This window comes from Pisolithus orientalis, assembly GCF_024613125.1.
Source record: "Pisolithus orientalis strain OTSU chromosome Unknown F5J12scaffold_4, whole genome shotgun sequence".
NCBI lineage: Eukaryota > Fungi > Basidiomycota > Agaricomycetes > Boletales > Pisolithaceae > Pisolithus > Pisolithus orientalis.
Window position 1 is genome coordinate 732,749 of NW_026260785.1, and position 21,015 is coordinate 753,763.

At 49.6% G+C, this 21,015-nt stretch overlaps 11 protein-coding genes across 11 annotated transcripts; 7 read left to right on the forward strand and 4 right to left on the reverse strand.

Moving 5' to 3' along the window:
• The first annotated feature begins 27 nt into the window (after nucleotides 1-27).
• F5J12DRAFT_805733 (methionine adenosyltransferase) lies at nucleotides 28-1,805 on the forward strand. The gene is made up of 6 exons (XM_051744564.1): nucleotides 28-170; nucleotides 222-253; nucleotides 311-913; nucleotides 968-1,142; nucleotides 1,209-1,385; nucleotides 1,437-1,805. The coding sequence occupies exons 1-6, from the start codon at nucleotides 86-88 to the stop codon at nucleotides 1,541-1,543; spliced, it is 1,179 nt and encodes a 392-aa protein (XP_051603535.1). The 5' UTR covers nucleotides 28-85; the 3' UTR covers nucleotides 1,544-1,805.
• Nucleotides 1,806-1,905: 100 nt separating this feature from the next.
• Nucleotides 1,906-4,147, forward strand: F5J12DRAFT_925284 (phosphoribosyltransferase-like protein; the record flags this gene model as incomplete). Its single annotated transcript, XM_051749361.1, has 10 exons — nucleotides 1,906-2,005; nucleotides 2,052-2,276; nucleotides 2,334-2,419; nucleotides 2,475-2,853; nucleotides 2,902-3,125; nucleotides 3,183-3,307; nucleotides 3,357-3,430; nucleotides 3,486-3,585; nucleotides 3,633-4,035; nucleotides 4,094-4,147. Coding segments are annotated over exons 1-10 (1,671 nt in total). The 5' UTR covers nucleotides 1,906-2,004.
• F5J12DRAFT_382355 (RNA polymerase II transcription factor SIII subunit A-domain-containing protein) lies at nucleotides 4,143-5,575 on the reverse strand. Its single transcript, XM_051739140.1, has 7 exons — nucleotides 5,407-5,575; nucleotides 5,333-5,353; nucleotides 5,176-5,276; nucleotides 5,103-5,124; nucleotides 4,952-5,052; nucleotides 4,762-4,897; nucleotides 4,143-4,708 (listed from the first exon to the last, which is right to left on the reverse strand). Exons 1-7 carry the CDS (start codon nucleotides 5,468-5,470, stop codon nucleotides 4,242-4,244), a joined length of 912 nt encoding a protein of 303 aa, XP_051603537.1. The 5' UTR covers nucleotides 5,471-5,575; the 3' UTR covers nucleotides 4,143-4,241.
• On the reverse strand, nucleotides 5,549-6,383 carry F5J12DRAFT_805749 (mRNA splicing factor). Its single transcript, XM_051744565.1, has 4 exons — nucleotides 6,200-6,383; nucleotides 5,996-6,155; nucleotides 5,822-5,933; nucleotides 5,549-5,770 (listed from the first exon to the last, which is right to left on the reverse strand). The coding sequence occupies exons 1-4, from the start codon at nucleotides 6,286-6,288 to the stop codon at nucleotides 5,664-5,666; spliced, it is 468 nt and encodes a 155-aa protein (XP_051603538.1). The 5' UTR covers nucleotides 6,289-6,383; the 3' UTR covers nucleotides 5,549-5,663.
• A 136-nt stretch (nucleotides 6,384-6,519) lies between these two features.
• Nucleotides 6,520-9,313, forward strand: F5J12DRAFT_903464 (P-loop containing nucleoside triphosphate hydrolase protein; the record flags this gene model as incomplete). Its single annotated transcript, XM_051748407.1, has 18 exons — nucleotides 6,520-6,579; nucleotides 6,667-6,717; nucleotides 6,825-6,912; nucleotides 6,961-6,979; nucleotides 7,030-7,081; nucleotides 7,130-7,288; nucleotides 7,341-7,540; nucleotides 7,586-7,647; nucleotides 7,697-7,840; nucleotides 7,887-7,963; nucleotides 8,028-8,093; nucleotides 8,147-8,318; nucleotides 8,369-8,494; nucleotides 8,546-8,732; nucleotides 8,777-8,816; nucleotides 8,865-8,964; nucleotides 9,013-9,132; nucleotides 9,186-9,313. 18 exons carry the CDS (start codon nucleotides 6,520-6,522, stop codon nucleotides 9,311-9,313), a joined length of 1,851 nt encoding a protein of 616 aa, XP_051603539.1.
• F5J12DRAFT_805773 (uncharacterized protein) lies at nucleotides 9,013-10,829 on the reverse strand. The gene is made up of 6 exons (XM_051744566.1): nucleotides 10,693-10,829; nucleotides 10,477-10,636; nucleotides 10,101-10,432; nucleotides 9,928-10,044; nucleotides 9,490-9,885; nucleotides 9,013-9,441 (listed from the first exon to the last, which is right to left on the reverse strand). Exons 1-6 carry the CDS (start codon nucleotides 10,761-10,763, stop codon nucleotides 9,369-9,371), a joined length of 1,149 nt encoding a protein of 382 aa, XP_051603540.1. The 5' UTR covers nucleotides 10,764-10,829; the 3' UTR covers nucleotides 9,013-9,368.
• Nucleotides 10,830-11,138: 309 nt separating this feature from the next.
• Nucleotides 11,139-13,620, forward strand: F5J12DRAFT_714309 (asparaginase-domain-containing protein; the record flags this gene model as incomplete). The annotated part of the gene is made up of 10 exons (XM_051740883.1): nucleotides 11,139-11,615; nucleotides 11,671-11,710; nucleotides 11,771-11,907; nucleotides 11,962-12,061; nucleotides 12,114-12,224; nucleotides 12,271-12,345; nucleotides 12,397-12,414; nucleotides 12,468-12,736; nucleotides 12,792-13,367; nucleotides 13,423-13,620. 10 exons carry the CDS (start codon nucleotides 11,139-11,141, stop codon nucleotides 13,618-13,620), a joined length of 2,001 nt encoding a protein of 666 aa, XP_051603541.1.
• F5J12DRAFT_960023 (uncharacterized protein) lies at nucleotides 13,423-15,276 on the reverse strand (the record flags this gene model as incomplete). The annotated part of the gene is made up of 6 exons (XM_051749923.1): nucleotides 13,423-13,991; nucleotides 14,055-14,321; nucleotides 14,416-14,637; nucleotides 14,685-14,802; nucleotides 14,855-15,201; nucleotides 15,255-15,276. 6 exons carry the CDS (start codon nucleotides 15,274-15,276, stop codon nucleotides 13,753-13,755), a joined length of 1,215 nt encoding a protein of 404 aa, XP_051603542.1. The 3' UTR covers nucleotides 13,423-13,752.
• A 76-nt stretch (nucleotides 15,277-15,352) lies between these two features.
• On the forward strand, nucleotides 15,353-17,660 carry F5J12DRAFT_805814 (Metallo-dependent hydrolase). The gene is made up of 13 exons (XM_051744567.1): nucleotides 15,353-15,590; nucleotides 15,641-15,687; nucleotides 15,736-16,089; nucleotides 16,151-16,189; nucleotides 16,243-16,352; nucleotides 16,401-16,515; nucleotides 16,569-16,668; nucleotides 16,718-16,922; nucleotides 16,972-17,049; nucleotides 17,102-17,114; nucleotides 17,164-17,289; nucleotides 17,347-17,412; nucleotides 17,469-17,660. The coding sequence occupies exons 1-13, from the start codon at nucleotides 15,380-15,382 to the stop codon at nucleotides 17,574-17,576; spliced, it is 1,572 nt and encodes a 523-aa protein (XP_051603543.1). The 5' UTR covers nucleotides 15,353-15,379; the 3' UTR covers nucleotides 17,577-17,660.
• Nucleotides 17,661-19,657, forward strand: F5J12DRAFT_805826 (uncharacterized protein). Its single transcript, XM_051744568.1, has 4 exons — nucleotides 17,661-18,497; nucleotides 18,554-18,763; nucleotides 18,818-19,267; nucleotides 19,320-19,657. The coding sequence occupies exons 1-4, from the start codon at nucleotides 17,967-17,969 to the stop codon at nucleotides 19,377-19,379; spliced, it is 1,251 nt and encodes a 416-aa protein (XP_051603544.1). The 5' UTR covers nucleotides 17,661-17,966; the 3' UTR covers nucleotides 19,380-19,657.
• An 87-nt stretch (nucleotides 19,658-19,744) lies between these two features.
• F5J12DRAFT_805828 (Brix-domain-containing protein) lies at nucleotides 19,745-20,987 on the forward strand. The gene is made up of 5 exons (XM_051744569.1): nucleotides 19,745-19,978; nucleotides 20,039-20,328; nucleotides 20,382-20,483; nucleotides 20,537-20,672; nucleotides 20,734-20,987. The coding sequence occupies exons 1-5, from the start codon at nucleotides 19,807-19,809 to the stop codon at nucleotides 20,886-20,888; spliced, it is 855 nt and encodes a 284-aa protein (XP_051603545.1). The 5' UTR covers nucleotides 19,745-19,806; the 3' UTR covers nucleotides 20,889-20,987.
• The last annotated feature ends 28 nt before the right edge of the window (nucleotides 20,988-21,015 follow it).

Genomic DNA, 21,015 nt, shown 5'->3' on the forward strand with positions numbered 1-21,015 from the left:
CTGGTTTAATACAAGTTCTTTCTCGCTTCACCAGTCAACCAAACCTTTCCTTCCCCCTCCTTGGACAATTCCCCACCTCTCCGCCATGCCTGCCAACGGAACTGCTCGTCCTGCTCTCATTCCCGGTCATTTTCTTTTTACTTCTGAATCGGTCGGTGAAGGGCACCCAGGCAAGTACAGACAACGAGCAGCGTGATGATATATTGACCCGGATTGCCTAGACAAGATCTGTGATCAAGTCTCCGACGCAATCGTAAGTTGGCTTGATTGTTGGCAACAACCCTCCAGGCGGCTAATGATACCACTGTAGCTTGATGCTTGCCTCGAGCAAGACCCTTGGTCAAAGGTCGCTTGCGAGACGGCGTCCAAGACTGGCATGATCATGGTCTTTGGTGAGATCAGCACCAAGGCTCAGATCGACTACCAGAACGTCATCCGCAACACCATCAAAAAGATCGGTTACGACGACTCATCAAAAGGTTTTGATTACAAGACGTGCAACATCTTGGTTGCGATTGAACAGCAGTCTCCTGACATTGCTCAGGGCCTTGATCACGGCGCTCTTGAAGAGCACGGCGCTGGTGACCAGGGTATCATGTTTGGCTATGCTACGGACGAGACTGAGGAATACATGCCCTTGACGATCACATTGGCCCACAAGCTAAACGCTGCGCTGGCTGCCGCTCGACGCTCTGGTCTTCTTCCTTGGTTGCGCCCTGACTCCAAGACACAAGTCACTGTGGAATATAAGAGCGACAATGGGGCCATGATTCCTCTTCGCGTCGACACTATTGTTATCTCAACGCAACACGCTGAGGAAATCTCGACAGAGGACCTCCGCAGAGAGATCACTGAAAAGGTCGTTAAACAGGTCATCCCGCCTTCACTGCTAGACGACAGAACCATCTATCACGTAAGTTTCTTTCTCACGCTTTTGATAGACTCGATGAAACAGAGGGGTTCTTAGATTCAACCTTCTGGTCGTTTCGTCATTGGTGGTCCCCAAGGTGATGCTGGTCTAACTGGACGCAAGATCATCGTCGATACCTACGGTGGTTGGGGCGCCCACGGCGGAGGAGCCTTCTCCGGCAAGGATTGGTCCAAGGTCGACCGCTCTGCTGCTTACACTGCTCGTTGGATCGGTAAGTGACTGTCCGATGACGTACGGTGGTGTGTATCGTGTTCTTAAATATTTTGATCCAACATAGCCAAGTCTCTCGTTGCTGCTGGCCTTGCTCGCCGCGCTCTGGTGCAACTGTCCTATGCCATTGGTGTTTCGGAGCCACTGTCAATTTTTGTTGATACCTACGGAACTAGCAAGAAGTCAAATGAAGAACTCGTCGAGATTATTCGCCAGAACTGGGACCTTCGTCCTGGAGTCATGGGTGGGTTGCAATTCTATGGAGGAGGTGACTGAGACTGACGATGTGTTGAAGTACGCGAACTGGAGTTGCAACAGCCAAAATACCTCCAAACGGCATCTTATGGTCACTTTGGCAATCCCCAATACACCTGGGAGAAGCCGAAGAAGCTTGTGTTCTAAGATGTGTTCATCATACGCTCCTTGTGCATTGTAATTATTGACTTACATTGGAAGTTCATCCTTCCTCTATCTATCGACGCAACAGCATACCTGTAGAACAGTCGCTATTTCAACCATAGAGGCGCGCAGTTCGCCTGCATTATGACATAACTAGTACCCGGGCTCCGTGGCTCATTACTTCCTCTAACGACACGTACAGATCCATATCCTTTGTGTAGTACTAAAGAATACGACCGCGTTCAACCGCGTATTTCTTCATTTTTATGGGGTGGTTTGAAATTGTAGAATGCCCACACGCGCAAACGTATTATGTCGTGCAAATACGCAGAAACCACGTGGGTGGCGACGTGATCGAGATCAGTCACGAGATTATCACCGCACTTTTTTGGACTGTAGAAAAAGCTACCAAGCCATAATGATTTTGTCCTCCTACTTGTCATCCACCATTCCACTCTGAGAGCAGTGAGTCTTTCCCTTACCTTTACTCTCCAAACTCACGCTTTCATAGTGTGTGGCGTCTTAGGTCTGCTCTTGAATGACTCCGGCCATGACGCAGCGTCTGAAATCTGCGAGGGGCTTTCTCTACTCCAGCACCGCGGTCAGGATGCCTGTGGAATCGTCACTTGCGGTCACAAGGGTCGCTTCTACCAATGCAAAGCCAACGGAATGGTTCGTGACGTCTTCGACGACGTCTCTATCTCAAGACTCAAAGGCGAAATGGGCATCGGACATGGTTTGTGCTGTCCCCCCTTGCCATCCCTCGCCTAGACTCACCTAATCAACTACGTAGTCCGCTATCCTACTGCCGGCAGTTCTAACCATGCCGAAGCACAGCCCTTCTACGTTAATTCACCGTACGGTATCGTACTCGCACATGTGGGTCCCGCCCCTCTCGGTTATCTGTATGCGTATGCGCCTTATCAATTCATAGAATGGAAACCTAATCCATAGTGATTCCCTGCTTCACTTCATGGACGCTGTAGCGCATAGGCACATCAACACCTCTTCCGATTCCGAACTTCTCCTCAATATCTTCGCCAATAACCTCCAGCAGACTGGAAAGTTTCGGATCAACGAAGATGATATTTTCACAGCTATTGGAGAGCTTATGAAGCAGAGCAATGGTGCCTATGCCTGCGTGGCCATGCTGGCCGGTTTCGGAATCATTGCTTTTAGGGATCCGAATGGTATACGCCCCATTGGAATGGCGTCTCGGAAAAACTCGTCTGAAAGGAGGGACTATATTATTGCCAGCGAAAGTATAGTCGCCGATGCCGGAGGTTTCTCCGATTGGGAAGATGTAAAACCAGGTGGGTTTCTAGCACCTCACCACGTACTGAAGGTCTGACCCTGTTTAGGCGAGGCCGTTATTATCACCCGCACAGGTGTCAGTAGAAAGCGCGTTGGGGAGCCAGCAATATTTGCTCCAGATATCTTTGAATATGTCTACTTCGCACGTCCGGACTCCGTCCTCGACGGTGTGAGCGTCTACCGCAGTCGGATGGCGATGGGAGATGCCCTTGCGGAGGAAGTCCGCAAAGTGCTCGCGACAAAGGGGTTGACCGTAGACGTCGTCATTCCGGCACGTTGATGGTATCCACTTGTTTTTCGGAGGATTTTGCTAAGTACAATGCGTCAGGTTCCGGACACGTCACGAGTTGCAGCCCTCAACTTGGCTCAGAGGCTTCAACTCCCCTACCGGGAAGGCTTCATCAAAAACCGCTATGTGGGGCGGACCTTTATCATGCCTGGTCAGCAGATGAGGTGGCCCTTTCTGGTTACACCTCTCGGTCACACCTAACCAAGTTGACAGGACAAAGAACGTCCGAAAAAAGCTGAATGCAATGGCGCTTGAGTTCTCCGGCAAGAATGTGCTCCTAGTCGATGGTAATTGTTCCTTACTCGGAGCGTTTCGCTTGACGCCTATTTCCATGTGTGGTAGATTCAATCGTCCGAGGTACAACATCCAAAGAAATCATACAAATGGCAAAGGATGTCGGGGCCAGGAAAGTTATCGTCGCGAGCTGCGCACCTCCCATACGGTGATGGTCAAAGTTACCGCATACTGCGCAGCTGATGCTGATGCTAGACGTAGCCACTCCAACGTTTACGGCATAGATATGCCATCCCGCACAGAGCTTGTGGCATATGGGCGGACTACGGAGGAGATCGCAGAGGCTATTGGCGCCGATCTCGTCATCTTTCAGACGCTTCCAGATCTTATCACGTCTGTCCGACAGTTGAACCCATCCATCGAGACATTCGATTGCTCCGTTTTCACGGGCGAATATGTCACTGGAGGCGTGGACGAAGCATACCTGACTCACATTGAATCGTTGAGGGCCGATCACGTCAAAAACAAACTGGTCGAAGGACGGCTTGAAGCCAAAGAAAGTAAGGAAGTTGCATTTCGTGGAGGGGCACCTGTAATTAGTTCGGGTGGACCCACCAACCGGGCTGATGACAGTGTTGGTCTGCATAACACATGGCATGTCAGTTGACACCAGGTTCTGACGCGCTGAGTGCGATTACAATTATGTATGTGTTTAGACTCTACACTCTCCTCCGAGAATACATTATGGTGCGCCAGCTACAAGTGAATAGATATCGTGTACAACAAACTAGACCATGGAAGATCATGAAAAAGAAGTCGAGTATTGACGAAAACTTGTGAGGCAAGTTAGCGGGTAGAACATAGTTACCGTGCTGGTGTGTTGCTAGCAGCCTTGGGTAGTTGGGAGAAAGCACGGTGTTTCGGCATGAAGAGGGATGCCATCGGATCTTTCTTCTGTATCGGGGGTTTGAGAGTGCGCGCCTCTGCGGGCGTCAATGAGGATAGTGTTGAAAGCGGGGAAACCGGTGCAGAATGTTCGGCCGGAAGAGGTTCGGCGGACAACTGCGGTTCCTCCGTTGACACAGGTACACTAGTCGCGAGCTTAGTTGATGCTGAGGGCGGTCCAGTGGCACCCGTTCTGCCAATGCAGATTTTGGGTGTACGTGACGAAGAGGCCATAAGTGGTTTCGCATTTGGGGCGCTGGGAAGTACCCGATACGTTTTCCCATGTACCATGGGAGGCAGAATGCGAGTAGTATATAGAGCCTTCCGGAACTTCACCTCGTTCTTCGCCTTTTGGAACAGTGACTTGGGTTGAGTAACCGAGGTCCCTGCTCACAGACTATTACGGACGAAAATTCAGATGGTACGAAGAGACGCGTACGGGCACGCTTAGCCGGCGGTAGTCTGTCTGTCAGCTTAACTTCTCGTTCCTTCTTGCGCTCGGCAGCTTCCATGCGTTGGTTGCGTAGTTTGGAAGATACTTCCTCCAGGCGATGTGCCTCTGCCTCGCGGAGCAACTAGTTGATCCGCGATGAGCGGTGTATACCCAGTAAGGCACTGATGAAACTTACAAAGAACTGTTCACGCCACGACTCAGGCCGAAGTTCCCCATTCCGAGCAAGTTGCTCTACAAGTAGAGGATACGTCTTGAAGCATAAGCGCTCCCACAAGTCTGAAAGAGCATGCGTCAGGATCGGTTATGCATGTGATGATTCCAGTTACCGGACGTGTTCTCTTGCAGATACTCCAGCTAGTATCAGAGAGCAGTTCAAATACGCAATATAGTGTCACGTACTGGAGATGATTGTTCAAGGCGAAGCAGAGTCTCTGCAGAGCAGCATTCCAGGACAGGTTTAATCAGGTCATACCGTATGTCATCACCAAGACAACTCAAAGCTGGCCAAGAAGCACAGAGCGTAAGACAAAGGGGAGCAGCCATACTGTTTCCGCACCATCTGCGTGCGCTGAGAGAACTATTGTGATATGAGCTTAAGCAGGTGTGGACAGGGTGAGGGCGAGTATTCACCGCGCTGGCAATATGAGGCCAGGGTTGGTATTCGGCGCGACTGGCCTTCGGATTCTGAAAGCATGGGTAATGTCTATCTGTGTGGTGAAACCTGGCCTTGAAGAAAGGGTGTAGAATGTTGTGGGACTGAGGAAGGATGAGGAGAGGACAAGACTTGATTGCAGGAACGTTTTAATACAGGATATGTGTCTCCCCACGTGGCTCAATTGATCCCACTTGTTTCACACCAAGTACTAGAACTAGAATATATTATTATCTTAGTCCGAATCTCCCTCATCATCGTCCTCCTCCTGAGCTCTCTCTTGTGCATTCATTGCTCCCATGATGTCTTCTGACTGGCCTTTTTGAGCGGCAAGTCGTTGTCCTGTGGCCAGATTGTCTAATGCAGTGCGACAAAGGCGTGGCCAACACTCACTGATCAGAGTATGAATTGCCTCCTGCGTCTTCCGCTCTAGTTTAGCTAGCTTCTTGTCCATCTCTCTTTTGAGGTCCCAGTTGGGTCGTTTTGGGGCAATATTAAAAACATTCTAAACAGCGAGGAGTGTTGAGAATGAGTTTCTGTTAGGACGTTGTGCGTGATATTGCATACCAATTCCTCCGCTCGCTGTTGTTCGTCCTCCGCTATTATCTTTTCCGCCATGCCATCCACATCTTCCTCCAAAGTATCCTCGGTTATAGCACCATTCAGCCCATGCTTCCGTAACGTTCGCGTTTCAGGATCGAAGTTGCGGTTAAGCAAGACGGCGCCTCTGAATGGTGGGTACCGAGATGCTGTCGACTGGACATGACTCACCTATTGTCGTCGGTTGCACCCTCCTCCTTTCTTTTCCTCAGCGCGAGCAAACGCGCTTTTCGCGCCTCCAATGCCTCTTGAAGAGACATACCCAAAGCCGTTTGAATGAGAGCAAGAGACGTTGCGGCTGACTAAGCAATAAAGGGTACACGGTCGTATTAACATTATTAAGTCACAGACTTGGAAGATTTGCTTGCTTGATGCTTTTACCATGGCGGTTCCGTGCATCTGCAAGCATTCTCCAATCCACGCACGGGAAGTTTCGATGTCTTAGTGCTTCCCCGCCAGGCTCGGCCAGCGCAACTGGCAAGTCCATCGACATGACAGAGTTTCCCTGCGAGGTCATACGGTACGGTCGCATTGTAGAACGGCTCTATAGAGTAACTTAGTCCTAAAAATGCAGCTAATTTCTCCATTGTTGCCCACATTGGTGAGTTGGAGCCACTACTCTTACCTCTCCGACTCAGTTCGGTTGTCCAGACCACGGGAAATCGACGCTAGCAGACCGGTTAGTCGGAGTGGTCATGGTGTGCAGTATTCGCAACTGACTTTATACCGCTCACAGCTTGCTGGAGGTATATAAGGATACTTATACTTCGATCAGCATCCTCATCTCCGTGTTTAGCTTACTGGAACCATTCCTAAGAAGGCTTTCGGTACGAACCAGCAGGTTCTAGACAAGCTCAAAGTCGAGCGTGAACGTGGGATAACCGGTAGGACCAATAACCCTTCTTCATCACGACTTCTCATGTAGCTTTAAGTCAAGGCTCAAACTGCAAGGTCTAAAGCACATCCTTGACTCGGCAAGAATCCGGACTGACACTCTGCAGTATGATATATCACTCCCACCAGAAGTACTTGCTCAATCTCATCGATACTCCCGTACGATAAGATCTATATTTCTTCAGCAAGTGTTAATTTCACCTGCAGGGTCACGTTGATTTTTCGTGGGAGGTGTCTCGCTCTTTGGCAGCCTGCCAAGGTGCACTCCTGTTGGTAGACGCCACGCAAGGTGTTCAAGCGCAGTCTATTTCCGTATTTCACATTGCCAGAGAGCGCGGGCTCAAAATCATCCCTGTACTGAACAAGGTTGCATTTATACTCGGACGTTTTCTCCGTTTCTGAAAAAAGGGTGGAATAGATAGACATGCCTGTAGCGGATCCATCACGCATCACTGCGCAGCTGCAATCCATGTTTGGAATAGACCCTGCAGAGGTCTTACAAATATCAGCGAAGACAGGCAGAGGTGTCGAGACTGTCCTGCAGGCTATCATCGAACGAATACCCCCACCATCAGGATCTGTGCATGAGCCCTTGAAGGCTCTCCTCTTTGATTCACAGTGGGTAATGAAAATCTGTCCTTTGTACTCTTCTAAGTATGGCAGATATGACAGATATAGAGGCGTTATCTCGTTGGTGAATGTCATGAATGGAGTCATGCGCAAGGGTAGGTTGTGATGGTATCCTGCACCGGAAGCCCGTTGACTGTTTATCAGGGTATAGGATAGCGTCGTGTCATACTGGGAAGAAATACGAAGTGACAGAAGTTGGTGTCATGCACCCAGAGGAGGTCCCCGTCATGCATCTGCAACCTGGCCAAGTTGGCTACATCGCCTGCAATATGAAGGAGTCTACGGAAGGTGGGAAGTATCCAATAGGGCGAAAATGTCTCTAATGTCTGCACAGCCCATGTCGGAGATACACTTCATCAAGTGAACGTGCCTGTCGATCCCATGCCGGGTTTTCAACCTACTAAGGCGATGGTATGCCTCCATCGACGTCGAGAAATTGCTTTTTGATTTGGTTTGGGTGTTTGATTTGGTTTAGGTGTACGCTGGAGTATTTCCTGTGGATACCAATGACTTCATAAAACTCGAGGAGTCGATTCGGCGTGTACGTTCCTAACGGCTTTAACGACTTGTCTCTACTTAAATGTGGGCGAGCAGCTCACGCTTACAGATCGTAGTGTCACTATTCAGCGCGAATCATCCACAGCTCTTGGACAAGGTTGCAGACTTGGGTTCTTAGGTACTTTGCACATGGACGTTTTTCGACAACGTCTGGAAGATGAGTACGACGCGAACATTATCATCACTGCTCCAACAGTCCCCTACAAGGGTATGTTTTTACTCTTGGTTTGTAAAACCGGTGTCTGAACATCCTGGCAGTGATATACAGAGACCAAACGGTAATTGTTAGCAATCCAACGGATTTCCCTGATGAGTGGGGCACGGCATCTCATGTTCGCGAGGTACAGGAGCCCATGGTGAAAGCTTCCATACTAGTGCCAGAAGGTTCGCGAGCCAGCCCCCTTCGAGTTACATTCGCGTCTAACCATTTGATAGAATACCTTGGTGACATGATGGACCTTTGCTTCTCCCGTCGCGCGGATGACTTGGATCATCACTACTTGGATTCAGGGACTAGCACATCGGCACGGGTCATGTTGACATGCACTCTGCCCTTAAGCGAGATCGTGACAGACTTTTTTGACCAATTAAAGAGTAGAAGTTCAGGGTACGCGAGTTTCGAGTGAGTGCCATTACGACAGCAAGGCCTTGTTGCTGACCTTGCAGCTATGAGGATGCTGGTTACAAGGCAAGCGACTTGGTCAAAGTATGGATGATTGCTTCCACTAAGCTATTTGGGCTGAGGACTTTTTAGATGACCTTCCTCCTGAATGGCAAACCAGTGGATGCATTAGCACTGGTCATCCATCGGTCCGTAGAACAAAAAATTGGCAGGACGTGGGTCAAGAAACTGCGTCCGTAGTTGTCACTTCTTCCTTGTCTCTACCCTCACAATGTATCAGACAAGGTGATCCCGCGGCAATTGTTCGAAGTCCCTATACAGGCGGCTGTAGGCAGAAGGATCGTTGCTCGAGAGACGTTATCTGCCATGCGTGCTGATGTTACTGCTGGCCTGTACGGAGGTGGGAAACCCTTCCAATGGGCCTTTCTTTTAAATAGCCTGATGTCAACACAGGACACTACGAACGCAAGCTGAAACACCTCGAGAACCAAAAGGAGAGCAAGCGTCGAATGAAGAAGATAGGAAATGTGGACCTGCCGCAGAACGCTTTCTTCGATATACTGAGCACCACGGCGAAGTGATAGTTTAGGTGGTCGTGCTGAATGACGATTGTAGACTATTATGCGGTGAACATTGTTACAATTCATAGTCTTCATCATCATATGCCTCCTTGATAAGGCGGTAAACTGACGATGGGGGATGATCCCCGCTGCGAGGATCGTCAACAGTGCTATCACAGGATAGACAAGTTACCCACTCGTTCGTGATATACGCATCAATCATTTCAGGCCGAACATAGTCGTAATACGGGTTCACGACGTCTACTTTATCAACAAGATCACCTTCCTCGAATCCTAGTACACCACTTGGATCCGCGAAATCAAGTGCACCGTATTCGTGGTATAAATTCCACTGAGGGGTGAGCTTAAACTGTCCTGAGCAGACGACGACCGGCGTGCTATGTGCTCGGGCGGCGGTGGCGGCCAAAAGCGAACCTGTTACAGCGAACATTCCGCCATTAGCGAGAATTGCATGTGCACCGAGTACGACTTTATTGATTCGAGACATTAATGCGTATACTGATGAATCAGGGACGAGCACAGTCGTTATCCCTGAGGTTGAGAGAGACTGGGCCATCTCTCGTCCACTATACCTGTCAGCTCGCAAGTCAATATTGACACCCAAGCGGAAGAACACAACACTCACGATGGGGCAGTATCCGCTACGATAACAGGTGTATTTTCTGTGTGAGGCCGCCGCTTTAAGGAAGGCCTCGACTGTGCTTGAATTGCCGATTGTAAGGATAATTTCACTGTGGCAGGATCAATTGCCCTCTTTAGCTAAGATCGTTGTGTAGTGTGAACGTACTCTGAATGTATATGATCCTTGGCAACTTTGGACACGTTGTCATATACGGTCTCGAGCTCATCGAGAACATCCTGGATAGCCTCCATAAAAACAGGCTTCAAAGCTCTTGCAAACGCATCGGGATCGTCTGCATCGTTCTCCCTGAGAACACCTCTCGTTTCATGTGAAGTCCTCTGTGAAGCGGTCTGTTTTCGGGGTTGACCTTGCGAGACGAACTTGGCGATAGAAAAGGTGGGTTTTGATGGGAATGGAGCTGCAGCTCCTCGGGTCGCAGTATGATACTCTTCTCGGATGTGGTGCAAAACTTTTCTGACGGTGTTTCCTACCGTATACTCTGATGTACATATATTATTCAGAAGCAGAACATAGATAGGACAGCTGTAGACAAGCCTTTAGGCTGAGCCTCGACTAATTTTCGGCCAACAGAACGGATAGTGTCGACCAGTTGGTCGATGTTCGAGAATCGGGCCTTGGACACCACCTGACGAAGGACAAGGACGGTCTCAAGTGCAGTTTCCCGAGATCCCACAACTTGACTGATGACAAACGTATGAAAACGTAGAGCATTGGCAAAGGGGTGCCTCTCACTGACCGCCTTCGAAGCCTAGCTGCGAGATGTTCGACAATTCGTTGACCTGCGGCGCTCTCTGGATCAGTAGCCATAACAGCCGCGTGAAATGGAGTGCACAGAACTATGACACTGTAGATTCGATTTGGAGTACTTCTTAGTGTCCGCTGGTGAGTCACACATGTCGATCCGAGATCCGAAACACGTGACCATTTCTGCGCTCGGTGGCGGTGCAGTCGTTAGAGTAATAGGTAGGTAACCAAACAAGGTTTCCAATTTCCAGCTGGGGTCCTTCTCACAACTTGAGGTGCTATCAAGCCGGCAGCGCCGCTAAATATGTAACTTAGTCACTCATCTCCGGAGCAGCCGGGTGAAGTCGGTTTTATATATTTCGTTAAAGTATTACTGCTGGTGAGCAACCGTCCCACGTACTGCTCCTAGCCAGAATGACCCTCCCTTCCAAGGTCGAGATGAACCCTTCAAAACCTGATGAGGCGAGAGTCCTCGTAATCTACACTGGGGGAACAATTGGGATGCTTATCAGTCCCAACGGTTATGTTCCCGAACCATTCTTTTTGACAGAGACACTGCGCAGGCAGAAACGCTTCCATGATCCATTGGAGGATTCATTGTTCTCAAATGCAACATCCGTGGAAGGATACAGGGTGTGGTCGAGCAGTGGGCCACCCACTCCTGTCACTCCCGATTCGCCGGTCTTGCCAAATACCTTGGTAACCCAGCATCCAACATTTGTCGTCCGCTCGTCCCGTCCGATTGGAAAGGGACAAACCCTGTTTGCTGGACCGGATCCTCCATCCACGCATACGCTGGGTTGCGAGAAGATATCCGACGGAGTGTACCAGGCGCGCCTTCCCAGCTTGGTTACTCCTCGGAGTGCTGTTTCCGGCAAGGATGGCAGCAAGCGCATCCGCTATGCTATTCTCGAGGTATGTCCGCTCAGAAGAATTGTCCAAGAGCAACCTTATCGATGTCCCTGCTCAGTGGGATCCGCTACTAGACAGTAGTAGTATCGAGATGAATGGTCAGCTACTAGTGACCGTCAGTCCGTTCAATTCTCATGCTGACCGTCTTGAATCATTAGACTGGATACGCATAGCCACCGAAATCGAGCTCAATTACACTGCGTTCGATGCATTTGTTATCCTTCACGGTACAGACACGATGTCCTATACTTCCAGTGCCCTCAGTTTTCTTTTGGAAGATTTAGGGAAGACAGTGGTAGGCTACAGTTGCTATTTGCAGTTCCAGGCACAACCCAGACTTTCTTGGTAGATCTTTACCGGAGCTCAGATACCACTCTCACAGCTGCGGAATGACGCCGTAGACAACCTTCTAGGTGCACTCTCCATTGCCGGGAACTACATAATTCCAGGTAACCTTTCTGTTTGCAGCCTCCTAACATTTGATAAGTTTTGTCCTTGCAGAATGCAGCCTGTATTTCAACCACACCCTGTATCGCGGGAATAGGGTTTCGAAAGCATCTTCCTTCGATCTAAATGCCTTCCATAGCCCAAACTTTCCGCCCTTGGTAAATGGTCAGTACAGTCGAGTTTGCTTGCTTTGTCCGCTCAACCGTCGCAGTGGGAATCGACATCCTTGTAAACTGGAATAATGTCCTGAGACAGACGAGATTACGTCGTTTTCGGGCCCATAAAGGTTCGTTGTTCATCTTTTGACTAACCGGTGACTGATCCCAGGGCGATTCAGAGATGAGTCCTCACGTCGGTGGGTGGTACTGTACTCGTTTGCCTAGATGACGATTCATTCCCATACCTCAGCAACCCTCCGGTTGTTCCCTGGGATGTCTGGCGCTACCGCTCGTGCCTTCCTCTCTCCTCCAGCACAGGGTGTCGTCCTCGAAACCTTTGGCGCCGGTAACGTACCTCAACGAACGGATATATTGCAGGTCCTCCAAGAAGCTTGTGATGCTGGAGTTGTCGTCGTCGCTATATCCCAGTGCTATAGGGGATCTGTATCCTCAGCTTACGAGCCAGGTAGAGCACTGCTGAGAGTGGGTGTTGTCCCGGGTGGGGATATGACGCCAGAGGTACGCGTAGAACCCCCGTATAATTTGGGAGTTGTGTGACGCGTGTCATTCGTAGTGCGCTCTTACGAAGCTTAGCTACCTCCTCTCGAAGCCTGAGCTCTCAGCGTCCCAAGTTAGGGAATTGATCAGCACACCACTGCGGGGGGAGCTTACGCGACAAACACTATCTGTCCCCAGTAACCCTGCTGAGCTGCACAATCTATACAGCATCCAAGGCCTACTAGTTCATCTCGTTCGGTTGATGTCATCCAATAGCCGAATGCCTCTAATAACCCTTACTCCTGATATCGAGGGGGTAGCACAGGATGCCACTGCGTCGTGGTCCAAGACTGCTGCCGAAACTGCCTTCACGGAGGCAGCGTTGCTTCGCTCATTGGTGCACCTTGCCGCAGCTCGCAACGATTTGGAAAGCCTGGAGTTGTGTTTGGATGCCTCGGCGAATTGGGAGATGGAAGACAAAATGCCAATAGTCATTCCCGGCGGTACTATCAATTGCCTCGAGCCAGGTTCCAATCGCTCCCCGTTGCACGTAGCTGCTCTCAATGGCAGTACTGCGTCTGTCGGCTGCTTGCTTAAGGCGGGTGCACTGGTACACCTTAGGGATAATCTGGGGCATACAGCTCTGTACTACGTGAGCGCAGCTTACTGATTACAGTGTGGGCAAAGAAAAGCTGAACCCTGCGTAGGCTGCACGTCAAGGGTATGCTGATATTGTGGACCTCCTCGTCAGCGCAGGAGCTAACCTTGGAGGCCTCGAATGCGATGCTGGATATGCTTCTCTCGCCCTCAAAAATGCGTTAGATTCAGGAGACCATAAATCTGTCAGCATCTGGAGAAATGCTGGCATGAATGTTGAACGTCCTGGAATGGAGAATGGCACATAACGAAGTGAAGTTACGCGTTGCATAATGCTTAGGCGGGTATACGAGGGTAATGTAAGAGTACACTGTTAAGATCCTACAGCCAATCCTGTCATCATTCATACTGCAGTCTCGATGCTATCCTCGCAGTTCTCTCTACCCTTCATTGCATCCACCTATCCGATCGCGTAGTGAGTTGAGGAAGAGACCTTGCTGGGAGCAAGGGAAAGTGAAGCTCTCGCCCATGTAGGATAACGCTTCGACGAAGGAATCAGGCTCCTTGTCAAGGTGCAGTGGGGTGTATTTGATCCGACGATGCACAAAATCGTCGTCGCTTATGGGTTCTCCGTTGGGGCCACCATAACCATTGAAGATACACATCGTGAAACCTATGCCTGAGGAGGCATCGTGAGTACGGCTACCAGTGGTGTCTGACGTCGCCAACAGGATGAACTTACTTTTCTCATTTACCCGTTCCCCCTCAACACTGTCCTCACGACGAGCCATCTCAAAATATGTATAGACACAATGGAAAGTTACTTCCTGTTCATCTGAGCCAGGTGCATCCTCAAATTTGACATTAGTAACCAAGAGGTTGGACATCTCTTCGTAGAATTTGATGACCTCCGTCTTAGGATCTTCCGCACCGATTGGTCGCCGCTGCTGAGAACGAGAAGTTGTAGGTGCGACTTTTCGGTGCGACCCGGGAGAGAAGTTCTTTTGACCTTTCTATTTCGGCGTCTCGTTCGCGAGTCACTTCATGCACTTTAGGAAACAAACCAGTTAATGACTGGGGGCAGCATGAAGGATGATACCTACCTAATTGTTGGAGTTCGTTTATGCGTTTGCTTTGATCTGAAATGACCGCATCCCTTTGCTTGATTACATCACGAAGCTGAACTATTTCTTGTTCCACGGCCCTCTTCTCCTCGTCTGCGGCTTCCCTGGTAAGGAAATGTAGGGCAACGTTCTGGCCAGTTCGAGAGAGGGGCTCGATACGAGCAAGTTGTGAAGTTAGCTCTCTGACAAGAGCATCCTGCACTGTAAGGGAATTACTACAGTAGCGGTGGGAGAAAGGATCGGCTTACTCTTTGCACGTTCCTCATATTGCACGTGTAGCTCCTCCAATGCTTGTTCAGGTTCTGTTCTCCGGATCTTAAATAGCTCATCCAGTTGCTTTGACAGTGAATCTCTCTGTGACTCGAGCTTCCGAGGTGTGAGCTAAATCGTACTCGACGAGAGAGGACCTGAATCGTACATCCTTAACCCGCTGTTTCCACCGGTCAATCTCCTTGTGAGAGGCGACATTTGCAGAATGGCGCAATTTGTTGTTGCCGACTGCTTGGTCTGGTCTTTGTGAGGGTGTCGGTGAAGGAGTCACGTCCTTGTCCGGCTGGTGGTTTATGATGTTCATAGTGTCCCCCAACGCTGGTGGGTTCATGCTTCGTTTCCATTTAACCCACGCGCCTTCCTCACTTTGCGTGTCCTTTACTGCAGATGCTGAAGGAGTTTTTGAAAGAGGTTTGGATTTCTTTGGATTTACTTTCGATAGTTCAGTTGTTCCTCCTGAGCTCGGTGAAACTGCCGGACCGCCTTTCCGAATATCTTGGCTGTTTCAGGTGAACGTTCCAAGAAGCATTCCGGTCTGAAATACTCACTTATTTCGTCCTCAGAGGACATGGTGTCGCGGAACGATGTACATCACGTGACCGTCTACGTAGTTGATAATCGAATCAGGCAGACGCTTAGCGTTCAGATCTTCAGCTTCAGATCTCGATCCGGCATGACCCCGCTTGAAGAGCACACGCAGAAGCGTGCAGCATTGATAAATGCAGACAGGGCCCTCCGTGTTGACCATGCACGACTACCGCACTCAATGGAGTTATGTGCTGATAAGATTACCCGTCGCATCCGTACTGAAGAGGCTACAACCGTCTGGGGCGTGGAACATGAGAATGTCCCACATCCATTCCCGGGGATGGAGTTCCTAACAGGTCTGAACACCGTTTTTGTGATTAGTCCTCTTGACGTTGCCGTTGATCAGGGAAGGCTATAATTTCAAGCACGCGCCTCTTTGGGATCATCAGGAAGGTATCTAGAGAATTCCTTGGCCAGAGGTTTTCGGACTGAGTCTGTTAGATGCCAAAAGGCGCACTTCTTCATGCCCATCTCGATCTGACCGTCGATCCCTATACTCTACTCCACTTTGCGCTTCGATACCCGTCCTTCCATATCCGATCGTCGGAGGTCATTACCTCCTCGAATATTTCTTCTATCGTGCCAGAAATTAGACCTCTAGCACCAGATTTTCCTGCGGAGGCTTCTTCCTTGACGGATCCAAGTTACCCACCGATGTCCTGGGTCCCATTCAGCCGGGCACGCGAACGGTTTGATGAAGCTTTTGGAGGCCCAGAAGGTTTCGACAGATGGGTGACCGGCTACATGTCCATCAATCCCAGCGCTGCATATGTCACACACAATAATAACATTCGGGTGAGGAACACGCAAGCTTGTACTTCTGAACCGTGCATGTTATGACTGCCGTGTCGCTCAGATCTGGGACAAATTTCGCTCTGCGGCCTTATTGAATATGGTGCTTTCCTCCCGAGCCGTCGTATTACATATGACTTAATTTTCATTTCCTAGAACATTGTATATTATACACCTCTATGGAGGCAGTACATCAGACAGTTTCTGGAAGACATCGCTGCGGATGGCATACTTTACGTCGAGGTACGCATAAATTTCACCCGTAGGTATGTGCTTCTCTACTCCGTCCCCGTTGTGTCAGACTATTTCGATAGATTCATGGTCGGCGCCGATGGAAAGATGGACGTGCCACATATCGAATGGCTTAAGATATTTAAGCAAGTAGTAGACAATTTCAAGCAAGAAAGGGAAGACTTCTTTGATGCCAAAGTCCTGGAAGGTCATCATATATGTGGTGGCAATGCTGAAATTGCGCCGTCTAGGTTATATATACTGTCATCCGGGATTGCGATGCGGCCGGATTAGAGGAGCACCTGGAAGACTGCCTGCATATGAAAAAAGAGTTTCCTGATACCATCATTGGTATGACTGCTTGGTAATGTGATCCTGCAGAAGTTGATCGTTAGCTCAGGATTTGACCTCGTCGGGGACGAAAATATACTCGTCCCGTTGAAGGATTACTTAGAACCCCTCCTCCAGTTCAAGGAACGGCAGAAGCACGAGGGTGTATCGATACCTTACATTTTTCATGCTGGGGAGACCTGTGGCGATGGAACCAAAGGTGACGAGAATCTTTATGATGCCATTCTTCTTGGAACGAAACGCATTGGGCACGGGTGAGGTTCATTGCGTTCGGTGGGATTGTTACTCACCTCACCGAGAAAGATTTTCGCTAGTCAAGCACCCCAAGTTGATGCAAATATGCAGAGAACAAGGAATTGCTTTGGAAGTTTGTCCGATCTCGTGAGTGCGGATTTGACCTACGTACGTTTTGTCCTTGACGCGCCTTAATCAGTAATGAGATCTTGGTCGGGCGATTTTACACTTCATGGATTCGTCGCTGATGTTAATTTTCAGCGCTTGACGGCATCGATGCCCATGCATCCACTACCAATCTTGTTGAATCATGGTGTTCCAGTAGCCCTCAGTTCAGACGACCCAGCTATATTTCAGAATATGGGTTTGTCTTATGACTTTTACCAGGTAATGGCACTGTGGTGGATGTGCTGCTATCATGGGTTGCATTCAAAATACCTTTAGGTTGTCGTTGCAAGCGAAGTGACCGGTCTCCTCACACTTGCGCATCTGGCGCGGGATAGCATTACGGTCCGTGTGGGCTTCCCCCCCCTCTTTGTTTGTTTCGCTAACCGTTTCTGTCGCAGTACTCCATGCTGGAAGGTGCTGAAAAGGTGAAGTTGATGCAGATGTGGAAGGATCGATGGTTTAAGTTCCTCTTGGAGTTGGTGAGTTCTGAAAAGGGTCAAAACTGAATGCTCCCCTGTGTTGGTGTGTGTGGTGTTATTTGGCCTTGAGGACCTGTAGGCTAGTCTGTCGTCGTGTACAATATATCCGCTGCCAGTGAACACTAGCTACCGTCTGGTGGGCTCGTCGCGTGCCAGGGCTCGACGAAGGCACAGAGTTTGTTAGAGATTGTGCTAGGTGTGCGCTCGGACGGAGTTTAGGTTGTAAAGGTAAGTTCTTCTTAGGGTCCGTTAGCGATTACCGTGTCCACATCCACCATTCCTCACCACCTCCACCCCTCCCCCGTCAGAACCCGCCTCCGATTGTTCAGTCCAAACTACCCTTCATATCCCTGTCACTATCAAGCCATCACCCCAATCCCTTCCGTGTATTAGAGATATTCAGTCACTAAATTGGTCATGGCAGAGGTCGACAACAACCGCAAGCGGTCTCGCTCCCCGTCAGACTCGGACGATAAAAAACATTACAAGCGCGCAAATACCGGCGTAATCTCTGCGGATGATTCGCGCGCTCAAAATCACTACAACTCCCGCTCGTCTGCTGCGTCTGCTATGACTCATGATGTGAATATGACAGAAGCCCCCGCATCCATAGCAGACACGGTTGCGTCTACTCCTTCTCCCAAACCATCCTCATCAGACCCTAAATTGGGCGACAATCGTTCCAGGTCGGATGATAGTGCCAAGCCTTCTGCCACCATGTCCGCAGCACCTTCTTCGTCCGTCAGCTCTCCCACTCCGCCGTCTGGCATGATTCACATGCGTTGCCTAATCGTTACTCAAGACGCGTCCATCATCATCGGGAGAGGTGGAGCACATGTCAACGAGATTCGTGACAAGAGTGGTGCCCGTGTTGTCGTTTCTGAGAGCATCCCCGGAAACCCAGAGAGGATCCTCAACGTCAGTGGTCCACTCGACGCCGTTTCTAAAGCAAGTTTCTGTTCATCATCCAATCCCATTCGACTCTCATACGAATTGTCTACCAGGCCTTTGGGCTCATCGTTCGGCGCATTAACGATGAGCCATTTGACGTACCTTCTGTTCCAGGCAGCCGTGCCGTTACCATCAAATTCATGATCCCCAATTCCCGCATGGGGTCGGTGATTGGGAAGCAAGGATGTAAAATAAAGGAAATCCAGGATGCCAGCGGCGCAAGACTCAATGCCAGTGAAGGCATGCTCCCAGGCTCTACTGAGGTATGTATCGTCTTGGCTCTTCACTTGCATTCAATTTATGCGTTATACCCACAGCGGGTTTTGAGTGTAGCGGGAGTTGCGGATGCTATTCATATAGCGACTTATTATATCGGCAATATCCTTATCGAGGCGCAGGAGCGTATGCCCTCAGTCGGTCATTCTAGCTATCGTCCCTCCAGCTATTCGAGAAGATTGCCGTACACGGGGTCCTCTTACGTCCCTGGTTATGCTTCTTCGCAGCCGTACGTTCCACACTCGCATCAGCCACCACAGCAACTCCAGACCCAACAAATATACATCCCGAACGATCTCGTGGGATGCATCATTGGCAAGGGGGGGAGCAAGATCAACGAGATCAGGCACTTGAGCGCTAGCCAGATTAAGATTATGGAACCTGGTGCTGGCATCAACGGTGCACCGTCGTCTGGCGGTGAAGGTGAACGGCTTGTAGTGATCACTGGTCAGCCTGCCAATATCCAGATGGCAGTGCAGCTCTTGTATCATGTGCGCTTTGATTACACCTTCGCAATGACTTGGACTGAGTTTGTTTTGGCAGCGATTGGAACAGGAAAAACAAAAGCAGTTGCGAGCATCGACCACCACATCGAGTTCTTGAACTACCGAGTAAACTGTGAATGCTGATGTTGTGTTCAAGTTCTTTCCTTGTTTGGGACACTAGTAGCCTATCACAGATGTTCTGTTTCCTGACTCGTTTATTCGTGACCAGATTGTGTTTTGATAGGGCCTGTATTCCTACTTTGTCACTTTCGTCTTCTTTTCATTCTTGTTCCAGTCATTGTACATATGAGGGTTACTCCAGCTGACCGTAGTCCCAGTCAATCACAAACAGCATGTCTTCCTCAAAATCACAATGTCGATATGAAGTGCTATGTGGAAGTTTTCTTGAGCGGCCGTGCTAAGTCAGGGGGTCCGATGGCAGTTGCCAGATTAATGATGCCAGGTCACTATAGTCACGTGCAATTTTTGCACTACGTGCTTCCATACACCACTCCTAAGTACACCCGTCCTTCATCCGAGAGACGATGACTGAAGGTAAAAGAAAGCGACAAGCAGAGGAAGTAGAAGTCGAGAATGACGTTCAACCGAAAAGGCGGAACAAGCAGCGTGTTTTGATGCTCTCTTCTCGGGGTATCACACACCGGATGAGACATCTCATGAGCGACTTGGAAGCACTCTTGCCCCATGTCAAAAGAGGTGCGTCAGTACATTATTCTGCGCACACACTATTACATTAGTGTCTCACATAAATCCCAGAATCTAAGTTGGATTCAAAGTCGCATCTACATCTGCTGCCCGAGTTGGCCGACTTGCACAATTGCAATAATACGCTTTATTTTGAGGCACGGAGACACGAAGATTTGTACTTGTGGGCTGCGAAAACCCCAAACGGCCCAAGCATAAAAATGCACGTCTTGAATGTGCATACCATGGACGAACTCAAGATGACAGGAAACTGCCTGAAGGGGAGCAGGGGTATACTGAGTTTTGACAAGGCATTTGACGAGACGGAGTGGGGTCGGATGACCAAGGAACTTTTCACCCACGTAAGTAGGGTGGAATAGGACTGCAAAATGTGCTGATCTGTTTTTATGATCAGATATTTGGCGTTCCTCCGCTCGCAAGGAGGGCAAAACCTTTCATAGACCATGTTTTATCATTCTCCATACTCGACAACAAAATTTGGTTCAGGAATTTTCAGGTTATTCTAAAAATATTGCCTTCCTGACCACATTGCTAACTTCCGCACGAAAGATTCTTGAAAAAGATCCCCAACAACCAAATGGGCCACCGAAGATGTCATTGGTTGAAATCGGTCCTCGGTTTGTCCTAACTCCGATACGGATATTTGAGGGGGCTTTCAGTGGCGCAACTGTCTACTCTAACCCAGGTTCGCCGACGAGTTCATTGATTTGCTCACACGTGAGCACAGCTGATTCCATGCCAATCAGAATTTGTCACTCCTGCGGCGGTTCGATCCATGCTGAGGCAGAGGAAGGGGGACAGGTACCGGGATCGCAAAGATGCCCAGGAAGAGAGTGCCCGGAGGAAGGAGTTGCGCCGCAGGGAAGAAGACGCCTTGAGTGTGCCAAAGATTTTCGCGTGACGGCTAGTATCAGGATGTGTGCCAGTACGACATGGCTGTCGCGTAGTCGCCTTTTTCCGACGAGGAGTACTAGTGATATATAACATTAACAGACGAAGATGATTTCACGGAGTGATTGCCCGAGAAT

What these genes read in the sequence shown, in the direction of transcription:
- F5J12DRAFT_805733 (XM_051744564.1), top strand. Translation starts at nt 86, where the DNA reads ATGCCTGCCAACGGAACTGCTCGTCCTGCTCTCATTCCCGGTCATTTT. An exon ending in GGTCGGTGAAGGGCACCCAG is followed by an intron (nt 171 to 221) that starts GCAAGTACAGAC and finishes CGGATTGCCTAG; the next exon opens with ACAAGATCTGTGATCAAGTC. An exon ending in CCTTCGTCCTGGAGTCATGG is followed by an intron (nt 1,386 to 1,436) that starts GTGGGTTGCAAT and finishes GATGTGTTGAAG; the next exon opens with TACGCGAACTGGAGTTGCAA.
- F5J12DRAFT_382355 (XM_051739140.1), bottom strand. Translation starts at nt 5,470, where the DNA reads ATGCTTTCAGAATCCGAAGGCCAGTCGCGCCGAATACCAACCCTGGCC. An exon ending in TCTCTCAGCGCACGCAGATG is followed by an intron (nt 5,277 to 5,332) that starts GTGCGGAAACAG and finishes CTTCTTGGCCAG; the next exon opens with CTTTGAGTTGTCTTGGTGAT. An exon ending in CGTGGCGTGAACAGTTCTTT is followed by an intron (nt 4,898 to 4,951) that starts GTAAGTTTCATC and finishes CGGATCAACTAG; the next exon opens with TTGCTCCGCGAGGCAGAGGC.
- F5J12DRAFT_805749 (XM_051744565.1), bottom strand. Translation starts at nt 6,288, where the DNA reads ATGTCTCTTCAAGAGGCATTGGAGGCGCGAAAAGCGCGTTTGCTCGCG. An exon ending in GGTGCAACCGACGACAATAG is followed by an intron (nt 6,156 to 6,199) that starts GTGAGTCATGTC and finishes CCCACCATTCAG; the next exon opens with AGGCGCCGTCTTGCTTAACC. An exon ending in GGCAATTCATACTCTGATCA is followed by an intron (nt 5,771 to 5,821) that starts GTGAGTGTTGGC and finishes ATCTGGCCACAG; the next exon opens with GACAACGACTTGCCGCTCAA.
- F5J12DRAFT_805773 (XM_051744566.1), bottom strand. Translation starts at nt 10,763, where the DNA reads ATGGCTACTGATCCAGAGAGCGCCGCAGGTCAACGAATTGTCGAACAT. An exon ending in GCAGCTAGGCTTCGAAGGCG is followed by an intron (nt 10,637 to 10,692) that starts GTCAGTGAGAGG and finishes GTTTGTCATCAG; the next exon opens with TCAAGTTGTGGGATCTCGGG. An exon ending in AAGGATCATATACATTCAGA is followed by an intron (nt 10,045 to 10,100) that starts GTACGTTCACAC and finishes ATCCTGCCACAG; the next exon opens with TGAAATTATCCTTACAATCG.
- F5J12DRAFT_805814 (XM_051744567.1), top strand. Translation starts at nt 15,380, where the DNA reads ATGACCCCGCTTGAAGAGCACACGCAGAAGCGTGCAGCATTGATAAAT. An exon ending in GGGGATGGAGTTCCTAACAG is followed by an intron (nt 15,591 to 15,640) that starts GTCTGAACACCG and finishes GCCGTTGATCAG; the next exon opens with GGAAGGCTATAATTTCAAGC. An exon ending in ACGAAACGCATTGGGCACGG is followed by an intron (nt 16,923 to 16,971) that starts GTGAGGTTCATT and finishes TCACCGAGAAAG; the next exon opens with ATTTTCGCTAGTCAAGCACC.
- F5J12DRAFT_805826 (XM_051744568.1), top strand. Translation starts at nt 17,967, where the DNA reads ATGGCAGAGGTCGACAACAACCGCAAGCGGTCTCGCTCCCCGTCAGAC. An exon ending in CACTCGACGCCGTTTCTAAA is followed by an intron (nt 18,498 to 18,553) that starts GCAAGTTTCTGT and finishes ATTGTCTACCAG; the next exon opens with GCCTTTGGGCTCATCGTTCG. An exon ending in CAGTGCAGCTCTTGTATCAT is followed by an intron (nt 19,268 to 19,319) that starts GTGCGCTTTGAT and finishes TTGTTTTGGCAG; the next exon opens with CGATTGGAACAGGAAAAACA.
- F5J12DRAFT_805828 (XM_051744569.1), top strand. Translation starts at nt 19,807, where the DNA reads ATGACTGAAGGTAAAAGAAAGCGACAAGCAGAGGAAGTAGAAGTCGAG. An exon ending in TTTGGTTCAGGAATTTTCAG is followed by an intron (nt 20,484 to 20,536) that starts GTTATTCTAAAA and finishes TCCGCACGAAAG; the next exon opens with ATTCTTGAAAAAGATCCCCA. An exon ending in AACTGTCTACTCTAACCCAG is followed by an intron (nt 20,673 to 20,733) that starts GTTCGCCGACGA and finishes CATGCCAATCAG; the next exon opens with AATTTGTCACTCCTGCGGCG.